Below are 18446 nucleotides of genomic sequence, written 5' to 3'. Positions count from 1 at the left end.
AGAACCACACGGGGGGACCTGGTGAATGACCTGCAGAGAGCTGGGACCAAAGTAACAAAGGTCACCATCAGTAACACACTACAACGGCAGGGAATCAAATCCCGCAGTGCCAGACGTGTTCCGCTGCTGAAGCCAGTGCATGTCCAGGCCCGTCTGAAGTTTGCCAGAGAGCACATGGATGATACAGCAGAGGATTGGGAGAATGTCATGTGGTCAGATGAAACCAAAGTAGAACTTTTTGGTATAAACTCAACTCGTGGTGTTTGGAGGAAGAAGAATACTGAGTTGCATCCCAAGAACACCATACCTACTGTGAAGCATGGGGGTGGAAACATCATGCTATGGGGCTGTTTTTCTGCCAAGGGGACAGGACGACTGATCCGTGTTAAGGACAGAATGAATGGGGCCATGTATCGTGAGATTTTGAGCCAAAACCTCCTTCCATCAGTGAGAACTTTGAAGATGAAACGAGGCTGGGTCTTCCAACATGACAATGATCCAAAACACACCGCCCGGGCAACAAAGGAGTGGCTCCGTAAGAAGCATTTGAAAGCCCTGAAGTGGCCTAGCCAGTCTCCAGACCTCAACCCCATAGAAAATCTGTGGCGGGAGTTGAAAGTCCGTGTTGCTCGGCGACAGCCCCAAAACATCACTGCTCTCGAGAAGATCTGCATGGAGGAATGGGCCAAAATACCAGCTACTGTGTGCAAACCTGGTAAAGACCTATAGTAAACATTTGACCTCTGTTATTGCCAACAAAGGTTATGTTACAAAGTATTGAGTTGTATTTTTGTTATTGACCAAATACTTATTTTCCACCCTGATTTACGAATAAATTCTTTACAAATCCTACCATGTGGATTCATGGATTTTTTTTTCACATTCTGTCTCTCACAGTTGAAGTGTACCTCTGGTGCAAATTACTGACCTCTGTCATCATTTTAAGTGGGGGAACTTGCACAATCGGTGGCTGACTAAATACTTTTTTGCCCCACTGTATATTTAGAGTGCATTTTAAGATAATTGTATCCATGCGTAGGAAAGACATAGGTACAAATCAACATGCGTACAAAATAACTTACGGAACATGGTCATGTACTGTAGAGGTTGGAGATCCCAGCTGCCCCACAGCGTTTTATATCCATGGCTACGTGCGTAGCTCGCAAAGTTAAAGGCTGGTTCAGTGCCAAATGAGTCCAAGATTCTGAAGCGACACCTAGAAAGATTGTTGTTTTTGTCATTCATTGATATACTTATTACTACATGTTTTGGCGCATAAAGCTGCAATCATCATGTGACATACTTATATTTAAAATCTCACAAAGCCCTGAATGTGTCGGGCAAATATCAGGGCCAATAAAAACTGGACAAAACAACATGTAAATGTTTAATTGCTTTGACTAAAGGATCTCACAGTTTTCCTACTTCACACTGAAACAATAATCCACTAAAGCAAGCTGTATAAACGTGTCATATAAGTTCAACTTTATGGAAAACAGAAGTAATTTTTTTATTATTGTTGTTATTATCACTGGTGGGTTTTTTATTAATGACAATAATGGTAGTTTCTAAATCATTTATGACTACATCAAAAGTCTTCATAAGAAAGGACTTGAAATGTACTTCCTATATGATCCAGAAAATTGTTTATGTACTGGTAATGCTTGAAAGCCAGTCCCATGGCTCCTTGGAGGTGAGCGAGGCCATGATAGTCGGTATAAATGAGGTCAAAGGTGAGGGGCCTTTGGATCGGACAGCTGCCTCTGCCTGGAGCAGCACCTATCAAGCTGAATTAATCACAACAAACACAAGTCAGGTTCTAGAAAGGACAACAATAATATTGTTTCCCTCTTTTCATCACTACAGTGTAAAGTAATCACAGATTAGCTGGACTGACAAACACAAGGTTGTGTAAAACATGTATAAACTGGCTTTAAGGTCTGTAATTACATCATATATCAGTGATGCCAGAGTATAAATCCTATTCAGTCCAATTAACTAATGAAATTATGTCAAAATAAATAAAATTAGTAGTAGTAACCTGTGAAGTTGGTGCTGTGAGGTGCTGAAGATCAGGTTGTGGCCAAGGATTGTTAGGCAAGCGCTGAGGTCTGCCCACTGAACCAGTTCTCCTAAAGGACCACCTCTTTCCACCATTGCTTCAAAACGCTGGCCAACACTTCCAGATAGGGCACCAGGATAAAGCAGCACCTAAAGTATATAAAGTCCCAAATTATTATTTCATTGATTATCGACTATATAAAATGAAATACCTCAATAAACTTTAATCACTTATACATATACATATACCCTCATCTGTGTGGAGACTGTGTTATTGCTGCTCTCTTTCATCCTCAGACCAGCCTGTATCCACCGTTCAGACATTTTTTCCACTCTGGAGCGGATAAACTTCATTGCTGGGCTGCTGTTGTTGCTGATCGCCTCATACAGTGGGAGTAGAGATTTACGTATCTCAGCCTGCAAATGATTATAACATGAAAGCAGTGAAAATGTCATCATTCCACATCGACATACACAGGCGCATCAAGAAGCTACCTTCTTTGTGTGAGCTTGAGGTTTCTGATGCCATGGCAGACTAGAGTGGTTTCTTCCATCTCGAGGGGGACAAAAGTCCTCTGTCTGGCTGAGGTAAGTCAGTACGGAGCAAGTGGTACCATCCACTCCATAAAAAGCATAACAGGGGTCTGACTGCCACTGAGCCTGCAGGAACTGCCACAGAGAAACTTGTTATGTTATTAAACATGTTTTTTACCTGATCAAAATTGGTCTTTGTACACTGCAAAAACTGAACCATAAATGACACATTCATTTCACTGCCATTCATTTCAATACAACTGAACTCATTTCACTTTTATTTATATAGCACCAAATCGCAACAGCAGCATATTATAAGGTAAAGACTCTATAATAATAGAGGGAAAACCCCAACAGTGGCTCCCTATGAGCAGGTACTTCGCAACAGTGGGAAGAAAAAACTTCAGTTTAACAAGAAGAAACTTCTGGCAGATCCAGATTCATGCTAAGGAAGGGCATCTCCCATGATTGGTTGGGGGTGAGGGGAGAACGATAAGACACACTGAAAAAGAGCTGGAGATTAATAAAACTAATGATTAAATGCAAAATGGTGCATAAGCACAAATAGTGAAAACAGAGGAGTGAAGAATAAAGGCTCAGTGCATCATGGGAAGCCCCCAGCAGACTAGGCCTATTGCAGTGTAACTAAGGGAGGATTCAGGGTCACCTGACCTAGCCCTAACTATATGCTATATTAAAAATGAAAGAGAGAGCGTCTTTAGGTAGAGAGTGAGTAGGTACCTTTTTAGATACTGTTTCTAAGATTTTTAGAACAGAGTACAATAACCTTACTTTTATCTTAATTTAGAAACAGTAAGTTAGAGGTCTTTATGTTTTTAAGACATTCCTGCAGATAAACTAATTGCTGTGTGTCATTTTGCTTCATGGGTAGAAAGAGCTGGTGTCATCTGTATAACAATAAAAATATACGGTGTACCTTCTAAGGGAAGCATTTATAATGTAAATAGAATTGGTCCCAGTACAGAACCCTGTGGAACTCCACAATTAACTTTAGTGTGTAAAGAAGATTCCACATTTAGATGAACAAATTTTTGACATTGCTTCCACATACAGTAGAATAGAGCTTTAGTCACACCCTCTCACAAAGAGAGAAGAGAGAGAAAAGTATAGATCAGGTGATTACAATGAAGGAACTAAATGCATTTGTCAGCAACAACTAATTTGCTTAGAACTTGATTGTGTATGGACAGCCACAGAGCGTGTTTTCCATTTACAAGGACTAGTATTATCGGGTTTTTAAGAAAATGCACAACACTTGTGTTACATAATGAATTTAACATATTGGCCAGTTACAGATATTGCGTCATAAAGCCATGGATGGAGCTGATACAATAACAAATCTATTAGCTAAGTAGGATTAGAAATGGAAGTCTTGTCTCTTGACCAGAAATAGATATTGACAAAAGTCATTCAAGGTTGAAATGTTTGCTAGGATGTCTTCATAGTAAAAATATATATTTTTTAAAGCATTTTAATATGGGCATAAGCATTCCAATACACCAATTAAATTTGCACTCCAAAACATTTCCACTTTCTCACCTCCACCTTCTCTGCACATACTGGATATGCAGGATCCACTGGCACTTGACACTTCTCGTTGGACCCTGTGGGGTAACATATTAACCGTCAAACTTTTTTTTCCTTTTTATGGCACTTTTGAATGCACCATTATTCTTTAATTCCTGCATCAGTAACAAAACGTATACTGTTGAGTCACCTCAACTCGGCTAATGAAGAACAGCGGACAATAACTTTGATATACAACCTCTTGACTGAAATGTGCACAGTGAGTAGCAGCCATCAGCACAATGTATAGTGCTGCCATGCCTGTATGAGGTATTAGACTAGTGCTCTCAGAGACCCTTTCCCGTAAACCCCCCACCATCTCTAGCCCATGTCAATCAACTGGAATGAATGCACTCACGCACACCTGACACACCTGCCTCCTACCAAACATTCCCATTTACCATGCTGGCCTTGCCAAAGTACACAGTCCTTAACTGTGTAAAACAACCTAGTAAAAAGGGAAAGAGAAGAAAACTTGTAGGCTGAGCTGAAGCATGAGCACCTAAAAACAGTGTTATGCTATACGAGCACAGCAGAAAGAAAGAAAAAACCTTCTGCAAAAACAGGAGTATGGGCAGACAAGTTGGTGAAAGGACTCCTGGGTAATTCAGACATATTTTATGAGTGTGAGGTAATGTAGGAGGGAGAGGGTGAGGGGCGAATAGGCTGGTATTGGTGGGAAGTGTGTGCCTCTGAATATGCGGGTGGCACATGTGGACATGCATGTCCACAGAAGTGTGTCTACAAGCATATCCATGTGATGGTGTCTGTGTGGCCTAAACTATATGAATTCCACTTTTTGAATCATACTTACCCATCCCCGGCACTCACATACCCATACAATCCTTCGCGTGCTAACTGGCGTGCGTGCGTAACCCGACTCTCACCTGACACCTCACAGGAGGGTCGTAACGTAAACTTTTTTCCCTCCCCATGCCCAGTGGATTGGTGCTGGCTATGTGGGACTTGTTAAACTTCTATTCAAGGACTTCATCCCCCATAACCACCTGCACACACACTGACCTGTAGACCCACCATTCACACCTTCTATTATCACAGCTTGTTAATTTCAGTGTGTGGTTAACCTTTTCTAAGGCTGTGAACCATACATTTGGCTCAGAGGATCACTGTACCGATACAGGCACCCACAGAGAGGTAAGTAACCAGCCAATTATTGGGATTTTTTTTATTATTTAGTATAGTCAAAGCACAGTTTAATTTAAAAAAGTATAATTCTTATTGGATCTTGAACAATGGAGTGCTTCTAATGAAGGGAACTCTAAAATTAAGTTAAACTAGGAAAGATTTATATGCCCGACCTCTCAGTGAGACCCAGTCAGCCAAATTTAATCTTCTCAAATTTGGTTTTGGAAAACTTGAACTAACTAATAATTTGATTATATGTAAATTTTCCATGTCATTTTGTTTCATAGTTAAATTGTTAAATTTAATGGAATCTGATAAAATTAAATATACTTGATTGTTATACTGAAAATATTATACTGAATATATTTTTAATAATTAATTATTTGAAAAAAATACACCTTTGATTTTACATATTTCAGTTGCAAAGAATCTTTATATATACAGGATATACAGTTGTATACTGACAATTTACAAATTCTGAATGGAAAAAATAGTAATATAAAAAATGGTAATTCACTTTTTGCAAATTTAAAATTGAAGTTAAGTAACTATAACTTCGGGTTGTGCAAAAGTTTCGGCATCCCATTAAGTCATCTGTTTTGTATCAAGCTAAAAGTCCGTCTTTATTCTGTCTGCAATGTCCTGCGGATAACTATAACTCCTGAAATAGTTTTAGGTGGTCTTGTATATGTTTAAAATTCCCCTGCAGATTTTCAATAATGTTGAAGTCAGAGAACAGTGGGAGTCATTCCAAAAGCTTGAGCTCACACTCCTTGGAGATTTGCAAGGTGTTATTTTATCAAATTCCTATGGCTTTTTTGGCCAAATGGCACAATTTAGCATTTATTTGTCCCTCAAAGAAGTCTTTTATATCCAGACATTGCTTTACGTTGTTCACACGAGGACTTTTATGATGAGGCTACATGTAGAAGCTGTTAGTGCAGCAGATAAGAGAAGTTCTTTCAAAAGAGGACACACGAGCCACCGTCTGTGTTTGTTTCTATTCAGTCACTGATTTGAAAAAACCCAGTAGTAACTTGAATTTTTTTGAATTCTAAAATTGTTCGATTTGGCCATCGTAAGTGTTCTTTCCTTTCCCTGTTTAGTGCATAGTCAATTGACAGTAACACTTTATAATACAGCCCATAACTAAGGGCACAATTTTCCTGTAATTAAATAGGATTTCAAAGTGTTTAATTGAAATTACAGTGTAAATATATTTATCTAAAAATAATCAAAGGGAGGCAAAGTTAAGCCACTCTATATTTACCGAATACTTATGTTGAAAGAAGGAGAAATATTGTTTATTTTTCCGCTATGTTACCAATGAATAACGTAATACTTAAGGTTACTGACAGTATCATTATTTCTTTGTTTCCTGTAAAAACCTGACTTTTTACCTCCTTCTAGTGAAACTGCCTTTAAGTAGTTTTAGGCAAATATAATTGCAATTCCAAATAAAATACATTATAAAGCCATTTAATTACAGCGGAATTACCCCCTTAGTTGTGGGCTGCATTGTAAAGTGTTACCCACTTTTTTACTCTCAACTAGCATGCAAAGAACTCTATGAGCTGCATCCATAGATAGGTTTTTAGCACTCATGGACATATGCAAACCCGATGGATCAATTACAGGGTGCTTGGAGTTTAGTACCTTACCCAAGGATACTCTGATGTACAGATGCGGGAGCTGGGGATCAAATTACTGACCTCCTAAATTGGCAGACAGCTTTTGAAGTGTGTAGGTGATGATTGGCTAATGAGGAGATGTGTCTGAAACAAAAAGCATTATCTGCTCTACAAAAATAAAATAAAAAATAAAATGTGTGAGTAACTTCAGACTTGTACAACTGACTTCTAATTCTTGACACGTATGATTTGACACTAGGACGATTCAAAAACACTGACAACTGCCAGCACAACCCCTCAGCCTCCTAGTAGACACATCTGTGCTGTGAATATTTGAATGAAATTTAAAATATTCACAAGATTTTCAGAAAACTTCTTCTGACCTTGAGGTCAAGGTCACTGAGATTCGAACTCATCCAAGATTTTTAGTAGATACCCCTATGGTATAAATTTGAAACTCATACGTTGTCTCATTCTGAAGTTATGACATTCACATAGTTAGGTGTCCACGCCAGCTAAACCTTCTCACAGCCCCTATGCATATGACTGAATATGACAGGGTTTACTTTGTCTTTTGGTTCAGCAGATAGAGTTTCTTCCAGAAGTTTTTTCCCAGATCTCATCTTGACTACCACAACTCCCTCATTTTAATTCCTACAGAAACTGCAAGCTGGAATTGTTTTTTAGCTGCTTAGAGCGACTTTTGGTCAGAACAAGGTTTAGAGTCAGCAAATTTGCTCATTGTAGCTTTGAAGCTGTAGTGAGCAGAAAATTCCTAATCACAATTTTTGATGTGTTTACATTTGAAGAAAGATTTATTTTTAATGTCTGTTTGTTATTGTAGGGGTTGTATTCCCTTTATTTTTACTTCAATAATTACCACTAAAGCAAATATTATTTGCTCATGGGTGCCCAAACCATTGCGTACAAGTTTACAATTTCCACCCACAGGAAATAACAAATCCAAACTGAACAATGAAATACAAAACTGTCTCTTGAAGTCAAGAAAAAAGTGAGCACATATGGTAAGTCTATTCCTGTATCATCGTTTTAGTTTAAGAGAATCGAGGTTGATCATTGTAAACACAATGTAAACCATGTTAAGTCATTTAAGAAATATTGGAAGTGATAAAAGCCTGGACTTCACCTGTGTGTGATCTACGGCTAACAAGTGGTGTTGGAGCTTCAGCCTGATGGTGGTGTTGGTGGTGACGGCTGAGCTGATCAAGCCTCTGCGATACTCTTTTCAGCTCTCTTTCTACTAAACGAGCCAAACCTTGCTGGTCCTGTCTGAAGCTGGGAAAAAGCAGAAACCCATGTGTGACCACAAAAATGCACTATAAGTCATATCTATATTTAAAAATACTGAGCTCCACAAATCAATACCTTTGCAGCAGCAAAGTGAGATCATTTCTGGTCAGCTTGGAGCCATCTTTCTCTCTGCTCAGCCTCTGTACCTGAGTATTCAAAGCCTCCAAGCGAAGAGCCAGGTTACGAAAGCTAAGCCCACGCTGACCTGTAATTTAAAGTATACGCATAGAGTATGTCACATGTTGTAATCTAGAAGTGGTATTATTAAGTCTAAAATGAATATTATTAGTCTATTAAATAAAGGTATTCATAAAAACACACTCTTTCACTACAAAGAGCACTATTGCATTTTATTTGACTAAACTTATTTGCTCAAACCTTGTCCCATAAACCCCAAGAAATAGCAAACTCAGTGGGTTAAAATGTGACTTTAAGGTTTCCTGACTGAGCAACAATGAATGATGAACCAGGAGGGAGACCAGTCTATTTAGCGAATGCTTGCACATTCTTTATTAGAGGTCACGCTAGTTCAAAATACTGACCTCACGTGCTTTAGAAAAGGCTCTTTAGCGTTCCAGTTTGCCGGTTGGACTTGAAGCAGACTGGGTTTGAGTCCCGCCCACAGCCCTTTGCTGCATGTTTTCAAACTCTCTTACTCTGCTGTCCTGTCTTTCTTCACTATCGCTATCTAATAAATCAAAAATTTAAATAAACAACAATAATAATAATAATCAAGCAAAAAGAAAAGTCTCTGAGGTGATATACAGTCATGGTTAGGAGTTTACATCCCCACCTCATGGGCATGAATTTTGGACTTTTAATGATTTCTTTGAACTTTTCTTTTTCAAGGGTAGATATGATTGAGTAGCACAAACTGTTACTGACTTAAATGTTGAATTTTCTTTGATCGTCAAAGGGTCAAAGTATACATAAAGACCCACATACAACCCCACTAATAGTTGGTTAAATTTCCCATAGCAAGTTCCACCTCGAGCAGATATTTATGGCATAATTAGTTCACTCTGCAAGGCAGAATTAGTATAGTTGATTTGAATTGTTTGGTTTCCTGAAATGGATCCAGCTTTTAAGTGTTGTCCACAAATTTTTAACAGGGGTGAATTCGGCGCTTTGGAAACACCATTCCAGCAGCTTAATGTTATCCTTCTTTAGCCGTTCCAGAACCAGTTTTGTTGTGTGTCTGGCATCATTGTCCTGTTGGAACACCCACTTGTGTTTCTATGTGCTCCAATCTTCTAACTGTTGATGTGAGGTGTAGTTGAAGAATCTGGAAGTAGTCCTCTTTTTTTAACTGCTCCATCCACTTCGTGCAATGCACCAGTACCACTGGCAGCAAAACAGCCCCGAAGCACCGCGCTACCACCACCATCATGCTGGACAGTTGCTGTAGTGTTCTTAAATTTGAAAACCTCACCTTTATACCTTCAAACATACCTCATGTCATTGTGACCACTAGCTCAATTTTTTGACTTGTTTGACCATCAAACTTTTCTACAGGAGGCTTGTCCCCGTAGGCAGACGCAAACTTCAGTCGAGGTCAATGGTGTTGATTTTTTGGTCTGCACCTTCTCAGTAAGATTCATTTCAGTGTTGACGGTGACGCTGGTGTTCCAGCAGTTTCCCATTCATGGCAGACTTGAACCTTCCTGGTTCATGGGGTTTTCCTAACTATCTTAACTGATTTCCTCTCATCTAAGGGTGACAGTTTGAGTCTTCCTCCAGACCTTTGCAAAGTGGTGACACATCTGAATAACTTGTGCTTACGTATAACTGTCTGAATTATGACCTTGGAATCCGCAGTTGTTTAGAAATGGCTCCAACTTGTATAAATCTACAATTCTGTTTCTTAGCTCTTCACCAAGCTCTTCACCAAGTTTCTTTGGACTTTCCCAAAGTTCTGAGTCAATCCAGTGAGGGCTGGTGAATAAATCCTTTTTATGCTTGCAAAGAAACACTACCAGTTGTAGTCCACCATGATCGCTAATGAGAAGTTAATAGGCCTTGGTCCAGTGAAGTTAAAAGACACTGTAGAACCGTAAACCTATTAAAAGATTTGTGTAAATTTATAATAGTCCTTCTGACAGTTGTAGACTTCTCACCACAACTGTACACATACATGAAAAAAGAGGTCAGTTGCCCTACGTCACCATACATACATCTTGCTAGTTGACCAAAGGAGGTAGGTTACAGTGATATTTTTAACACTGACTATTATGACAAGTTAAACAAGAACCCTCTACTTCTTGAGTTTGGGCATGTGGACTGAGTATATAGTAACTGGGTGACCTAAAGCAGCATTTTTCATTGTCAGAACCTCAGTTAGACAGCCCTCTAACTGTGAAAATAGCGACTGTATGTTGCCATAAATACTGATGATGATGCTTAAAGAGTTCAGAGTGAAACAGCGTAATATATTGAGGATGTCTTGACCAAACAAAAATTCTATTCACAAAGAGCATTTTAAAATAGTTTTGCTGGCATTGAGCATCAAATATTGAGTGCTACACTGGCTTTAACTTGTGATGCACAGAGAAAATCATAATGTCATTTCATCTTTGTTTGCTCAGCTGATTGTCAACATGTTATTACTGGCCTGCCAGGGCTCCTTTGGGTGCAGAGACAATGAGAGAGGACATGGGACCCTGCAATAACTTACAAGCTAACTGCATGACTGTAATAGTTCAAAGCTTGTAAAGATTGTGCAGCTAGTAAAATCATGTGTTTCTGTATGTTTACATGTCTGCAACCTTTACTTTGAAGTTGCAGACGTAGAAAATAGAAAATGTTTCAAATCAAATTCAAATCATTCCTCATTTGTGTTTTCTTTTTCTTTTTTTTTCATATATTTGTCACAGTTACATGTTACAAATCCTTAAACAAATTCTTATAATAGACAAAGATAACCGGAATAAATACAAAATGCAGTTTCTAAATGATGATTTCATTTATTATGAGAAAAAAGTTATCCAAACCGACCTGCCGTATGTGAAAAAGTAGCTGGCAGCTAAACCTAATAATTGGTTGTGTCAACCTTGGCAGCAAGAAGTACAATCAAGCCTTTGTGATAACAGACAAATACTCTTTTACTACACTGAAAAAGAATTTTGGCCCATTCTTTTGTGCAGAATTGTTTTAATTTAGCCACAGTGGAGGGTTTTTAGGCCTGTTGTCATCATACTAACGTATCTTACTGGGGTTGAAGTACAGAATTGACTGGGTCTCTCCATTAGCCAATCAGAGGTGCACTTGCATATGATCATTGTCCTGCTGCTTAACCCAAGTGCCACTGAGCTCAAAGGCAAAAACTGCTCCCCAGACGTTGTCTTTCAGGATTTCCTGGTAGATCGCAGAATTGATGGTTCAATCAATTATGTGCATCAAAAATAAGCCTCTGCGAGATAAGCAGTTCAGAAGGTTGGATCTAAGAGTTCACACTTGGAAATTGGAGCAGAGATGCCAAAGGGATCAAACGCTGGGTCAGGGGCTCACTGGATTTTATTCCTTGTTGCCAAAAAAAATCCCCAAAAAGCAAAACTAATGCTAGAAAACAAACGCGTTCATAAATACTTTGTGAACCAAACATCTACGCTTTTATAGGCCCCCTGTCAGTCAAGCCCCCTTAGAATCATCACTTTTCTCCCTGCCTGCTGTTCTTCAGATGTTTTTCTGGGTCCTTTTGTGTCCTCCTGGATGAGTTGTCAGTGCACTGTTGGAGTCATTTTGGTTGGTATTCCTGGAAAGATTTGCCGCTATTCCAAGTTTTCTCCATTTCTGGATAATGGTTCTCGCTGTCGTTCACAGGAGTCCCAAAACCTTAGAAAGCCTTTGTAAGCTCTTGCAGCCTATTGGATGTCAATGTCTTTGCCTCTCTGTTCGTTCTTTAAATCGTACCATGATGTGTTGATTTTCAAGCTCTTTTAGCCTGCTTCACTTTGTCAGACATGTTCTGTTTAAGTGATTTCTTGAATCAGCAGGTCTGGCAGTAATCAGGTCACGGTGTGGAAAGTGAAACTGAACTCAGCTTTCCAAAACAATGTGGTTAATTACCGTTATTTCATAATTTAATAGGAGGGGCAATTACTTTTTCCACAAAGGGCAGGTAGGAAATGAATGAATGAAATCATCCTTCAAAAACTGCATTTTGTATTTACTCGGGTCATCTTTGTCTAATATTAAATGTGTTTGATGATCAGAAAACTGTAAGTGTGACAAATGTGCAAAAAATAAGAAATCCTGAATTTTCATAATACGATATCAGTGCAATCGGGCATCATTTTAAGATTTAATATATCAAATAACTTTGCAAAACTGCAGATTTTCCACAGAGATGAATGTTTGGTGATAAATGGGAGCTGGATTAATTGTGTACAGCTATCGTGGGGCGATCGTGGCTCAAGAGTTGGGAGTTCGCCTTGTAATCGGAAGGTTGCCGGTTCGAGGCCCAGCTCAGACAGTCTCGGTCGTTGTGTCCTTGGGCAAGACACTTCACCCGTTGCCTACTGGTGGTGGTCAGAGGGCACGGTGGCAACAGTGTCCGGCAGCCTCGCCTCTGTCAGTGCGCCCCAGGGTGGCTGTGGCTACAATGTAGCTTGCCATCACCAGTGTGTGAATGGGTGGATGACTGGATATGTAAAGCGCTTTGGGGTCCTTAGGGACTAGTAAAGCGCTATATAAATACAGGCCATATTCCCATGTGGTATTTTTTCCAGTACAACTACTGCTGGGTGGCTCTTTGTACACAACTTCTGGTGGGTCCCACAGAGCACAAAGCAATTGTGGCTGTGTGTGTCAGTGGCTTAAATGCAGGAGTGGGTTATACTGTCTGCTAAAAACAATTTTCCTAGAATTTGAGACGAAAAGCATCGGAATGTTTAGACAAGTATCATCTTTTGTGGTTGCATTTTGAAACCGATTCACTGATAGGCACATTGTTCAAGTCTTTCACAAAAGAGCTGGCTCTTTCTTATGTTAAGTGTATATATTTGGTTACTAATCCTCACAAGACAGCTATTTTTATTCACTGTAGAAGCATATTATGTATAAATGTATTCCTATGTGTGGCATTACCACACTTCATATAAGTCAAGTGAAGTGAATTAAGAAACCTTCCCAAACAACCTTGTCTACACCATCTTAAATGCCTTCCTTTAGAGAAACAGTTTAGCCAGACAAATGATTTTGGGATTGGCCACAAACCCACAACTGTCAGACGCCTGGGAGGGCCCACCGGGAACTGTGTACAAATCTTCATATAACACTGGCAAATCAGTCAGGTCAGATCTTAATCTCTGCACACAAAGAGCTTCTTTCATAATCACTGTTGCCCAAAACTATGGTAATGTGGGTGCGCGCTAATGTATTACCATTTTTGCATTTTCAGAAAAGTTTTAATAGGAAACTAAATCCACTTGTAAACTAAACTGTGTGTTCGTGTGTATGAGTTACCCAGATCCTCGGGTGAGCTCCCTGCAGGATCATCTCTGGTCATCTCCAGTGGCACCCACAGGCTCTGTAACAGCAGGGTGACCACAGACAGGCACAGACACAGCACCAGGCAGCCACTAGAGGGCACAATACACAAAGAAACACTCTACAGAACAATCAGTGGTCACCAAGCCTTTTTTGGTGTGATGTACCTCCACAGCCCAGCAAAATAGGCTCATGTATCCTTATTTGAAACTGGATGTTATTCAGTGTTGTGTTTTATGTTGACACACTGTAGAAGCCATTGTAGACTTTGTCCTACCTGTGAGTGGGTTTACTTTGACTCTAACTCTTCCACTAGTTTTAACTTTAAACTATATGCTAACACAATTTTAACATTATTGCTAGCTTTACCTATTAGCTACTCGTTTTAGATAATTATTTAAGCCGTTTTTATTACTTTAATATCCCGTTTCTTTTAGGTTAAGCCTACTTACCTGTTACTTTTGTTAGCAGTTGTTGTTGCTTGATGATAAGTCTACCTTTGGCAGACAGTTTAAGCTAACTATTTCAGCTACCCCATAGCCTGCGTTTTTAAACTGACAAAGGCTATGTCCACACGTACCCGGGTATTTTTGAAAACGCAGATTTTTCTATGTGTTTGCACCTTTCGTCCACACGAAAACGGAGATTTTTAAAAACTCCGGCCAGGGTGGATATTTTCTAAAACTCCGTTTTTGCATTTATGTGTGGACGAGAAAAACGGAGAAAACGCAGCGTCAAAGATGTGCGCCTTTTTTGACGTCACAGTGTGCGCCACGTTATTGTTTCGGTGAAATGAATTTCTACAATACTGTTAATTGTACTCTCTGCAGTGTTTAAATGCTTACATATATACACACATTTACTCTCCAGCTTTGTTTACTTTTTCCCACTGAGGCTTCTAGACTTCTGATTGGCCAACATTTCTACACGGTTAGGAATATAGCGCCACCTGCTGCTTTGGCATGTTCCTAGCAGCGTTTTCCTTCATTTCTGCCTTTACGTGTGGACGGGATTATTTTTTAAAACGAAAACGGAAAATCTCCGTTTTCAAAAATACCCGTGTACGTGTGGACGTAGCCAAAGAATGTAATTGAATACAATACAGCGTTAAAGTCAGAAGCTATCCCTCATTTTTATACATTGCTTGGATAATGGGACATAGGTGATGCAGTTTACATGGAAATACAGTATATCAGGCAAATGCATGGTCATTTTGTATGAACACATTTATTCTTCACACAGTTTGAACTCTCTTAGGCATCTTTCATGTAATTTTATTAAGTAGTTTTCATTCATCATTATCCAGGCTTTTTCTTTTCTTTTTTTCTGTCTTGAGATGATCCCACTCTGGGCTTTGGCAGGCCAGTTCATGAGTTTCGTTGTGATTTTCTATCTAGATATACTTTTACTACATTGTTGAAAAATTAAGCTGTTGATAATTAGACTTTTTCCAGATGGTGGATCAAATCTGATGGTAAAGTCTGGCTCCTTGAAAGCAATATATAAAGAAGTGAGAGGTAGTTAAATACTTTTGCATAGTATTGAACTACCTCTAAAATATTAATTTTATATATAGGTGTATTTTGTTTTGTGGTGACACATCTGAATAACTTGTGCTTACGTATAACTGTCTGAATTATGACCTTGGAATCCGCAGTTGTTTAGAAATGGCTCCAACTTGTATAAATCTACAATTCTGTTTCTTAGCTCTTCACCAAGCTCTTCACCAAGTTTCTTTGGACTTTCCCAAAGTTCTGAGTCAATCCAGTGAGGGCTGGTGAATAAATCCTTTTTATGCTTGCAAAGAAACACTACCAGTTGTAGTCCACCATGATCGCTAATGAGAAGTTAATAGGCCTTGGTCCAGTGAAGTTAAAAGACACTGTAGAACCGTAAACCTATTAAAAGATTTGTGTAAATTTATAATAGTCCTTCTGACAGTTGTAGACTTCTCACCACAACTGTACACATACATGAAAAAAGAGGTCAGTTGCCCTACGTCACCATACATACATCTTGCTAGTTGACCAAAGGAGGTAGGTTACAGTGATATTTTTAACACTGACTATTATGACAAGTTAAACAAGAACCCTCTACTTCTTGAGTTTGGGCATGTGGACTGAGTATATAGTAACTGGGTGACCTAAAGCAGCATTTTTCATTGTCAGAACCTCAGTTAGACAGCCCTCTAACTGTGAAAATAGCGACTGTATGTTGCCATAAATACTGATGATGATGCTTAAAGAGTTCAGAGTGAAACAGCGTAATATATTGAGGATGTCTTGACCAAACAAAAATTCTATTCACAAAGAGCATTTTAAAATAGTTTTGCTGGCATTGAGCATCAAATATTGAGTGCTACACTGGCTTTAATTTGTGATGCACAGAGAAAATCATAATGTCATTTCATCTTTGTTTGCTCAGCTGATTGTCAACATGTTATTACTGGCCTGACAGGGCTCCTTTGGGTGCAGAGACAATGAGAGAGGACATGGGACCCTGCAATAACTTACAAGCTAACTGCATGACTGTAATAGTTCAAAGCTTGTAAAGATTGTGCAGCTAGTAAAATCATGTGTTTCTGTATGTTTACATGTCTGCAACCTTTACTTTGAAGTCGCAGACGTAGAAAATAGAAAATGTTTCAAATCAAATTCAAATCATTCCTCATTTGTGTTTTCTTTTTCTTTTTTTTCATATATTTGTCACAGTTACATGTTACAAATCCTTAAACAAATTCTTATAATAGACAAAGATAACCGGAATAAATACAAAATGCAGTTTCTAAATGATGATTTCATTTATTATGAGAAAAAAGTTATCCAAACCGACCTGCCGTATGTGAAAAAGTAGCTGGCAGCTAAACCTAATAATTGGTTGTGTCAACCTTGGCAGCAAGAAGTACAATCAAGCCTTTGTGATAACAGACAAATACTCTTTTACTACACTGAAAAGATGAGATGATCCCACTCTGGGCTTTGGCAGGCCAGTTCATGAGTTTCGTTGTGATTTTCTATCTAGATATACTTTTACTACATTGTTGAAAAATTAAGCTGTTGATAATTAGACTTTTTCCAGATGGTGGATCAAATCTGATGGTAAAGTCTGGCTCCTTGAAAGCAATATATAAAGAAGTGAGAGGTAGTTAAATACTTTTGCATAGTATTGAACTACCTCTAAAATATTAATTTTATATATAGGTGTATTTTGTTATCAAATCATAATTCACGTCTTTTCAAATGGTTGAGGGTGTAGTTTTGCCTTTAATCTCTAAAAATGCCCCCAAAGAGAACCTGTCTGACAAGACACCATTTGCTGCAGTAAAATCAACACCATCTTGTTGTTATTATTTCCTTTGATTGTTTATTTTTATTATTTATTGGCCATGCATCTTGCAGGAAATAAAACATCACTTTTTAAAATTAGTTTTCACCATGCCCAACCAGTTAAATGTCCTTTAAACTTTATAAATTTGGTTTTAGTAGTAACCTTGATGCGATTAAAAAAACACACACAGGCGGACTTTGCCTTTCACTAAATTCATTTAGTGAATGTGGAGAGCTAAATTGTTCCATGACTTCAAGTGAGGGGACTCTGGCGTGTAAAAACAAGTATTTGAAGATTTAATTGGGGCTTAGAGAGCCATCACTCTCTCTCACTTTCATCAGGCCAGTAAAAGTATTCACCCTAACCCGAAAACATACTGCATAGCCAGGCTCAAATGCCCACACAATAACTTTGAGGGCTCTCCTAGTGCCTATAAAGCTCCAGATTCAGATCCAGATCAAATTATTTTCCACTCAGTTGCATTTCATCAAAATTGTCAGTGCACTCATCACAAACTTTGAGCTGAACGGCTCAAAAGCCTCACAGGAGAAATCATGTTAAAACAAGTTACTGAGTAATGGTTGGCCTACTGCTGGTGATATCACATGCTGGGGAGATCCAGTTATGCACTAAAACCAGCTAAACAATTAGCTGTCAAAATGAAAATGACAATTTCAGGCAGCCAAAGGAAGAAAAGCAATATGTGACCTGTTTTTCTACTGTGAGCTATAACGAGACTGGGGCTTACCTACGAGGCCGCAGTGTGACGCGCATGGCCCTCAGTTTACAGGGAGTAGGATGTCACTGTCGAAGTAATAACATTAGAAATTCCAATAAATTAAACATGCACTACACTGCAAAAGTGGTACGGTTACATTTCTTATTAACTAATTTGGATTGAAGTGACAGAAAACCATTGTACTTTTTCTTTTTAAAATTGCAAATTAATGGGCACACTTTCCAGCTAAACTCCATCAACAAATTTTACAGGCATAAATAGATGTCAGAGTAATGCTGCTGCCTGCAGGAAAAACCGCCAGCTTGTTTGGCCAGTGGTCTTTCGGCATTTCTGTTATGTTCATTAGACTGATAGAGATGCTAAAAACAAAAAAACGCCTGTCACCAGCCTGTTGTAGGTCAGTGTGAGTCATACACAGAGATGTCTCAACAGTTTGCCTCACAAAACCAGTCAGCACACAGACAACCACACATTCAGAAACATCCTCACCTCTGTAGGCCTTCAACCCAACCCAGTGGCAGCCATCTGGCCTGCTTTGAAAACACAAACTTGAAAAAGCAAATAAAGTTAAGGACGGGACGTGGCTTGCCTCCTTTTTTACTTCTTTCCGCTCTCTTTTCCCT

General features: G+C 38.9%; 1 protein-coding gene across 4 annotated transcripts in view; it reads right to left on the bottom strand.

The window, feature by feature from the left end:
- The window catches only part of LOC147323172 (alpha-1,6-mannosylglycoprotein 6-beta-N-acetylglucosaminyltransferase B-like), a 48779-nt gene extending 30333 nt beyond the window's left edge, over window positions 1-18446 (bottom strand). For all 4 annotated transcript variants that reach the window (XR_015130728.1, XR_015130727.1, XM_086303380.1 and 1 more), the window contains exons 1-11: window positions 18313-18446; window positions 17833-17888; window positions 13734-13849; window positions 8346-8475; window positions 8107-8255; window positions 4156-4220; window positions 2557-2730; window positions 2311-2478; window positions 2042-2211; window positions 1656-1787; window positions 1083-1216 (exon numbers count right to left, since the gene is read on the bottom strand). Coding sequence is in view for 2 of the 4 variants with exons in the window: in XM_086303380.1 (XP_086159506.1) it covers window positions 1083-1216; window positions 1656-1787; window positions 2042-2211; window positions 2311-2478; window positions 2557-2730; window positions 4156-4220; window positions 8107-8255; window positions 8346-8475; window positions 13734-13849; window positions 17833-17858 (1264 nt within the window). In the remaining 2 variants the exon portion in view is untranslated. The remainder of the gene's footprint in view (window positions 1-1082; window positions 1217-1655; window positions 1788-2041; window positions 2212-2310; window positions 2479-2556; window positions 2731-4155; window positions 4221-8106; window positions 8256-8345; window positions 8476-13733; window positions 13850-17832; window positions 17889-18312) is intronic.

This window comes from Aulonocara sp. 'chitande type north' Nkhata Bay, linkage group LG8 (assembly GCF_057382095.1).
Source record: "Aulonocara sp. 'chitande type north' Nkhata Bay isolate Kocher_YH1m ecotype deep benthic linkage group LG8, A_spYH_male_GT1.1, whole genome shotgun sequence".
Lineage (NCBI taxonomy): Eukaryota > Metazoa > Chordata > Actinopteri > Cichliformes > Cichlidae > Aulonocara > Aulonocara sp. 'chitande type north' Nkhata Bay.
Note: the sequence above shows the minus strand (reverse complement) of the source record. Positions and strands in the feature narration are given on the sequence as shown.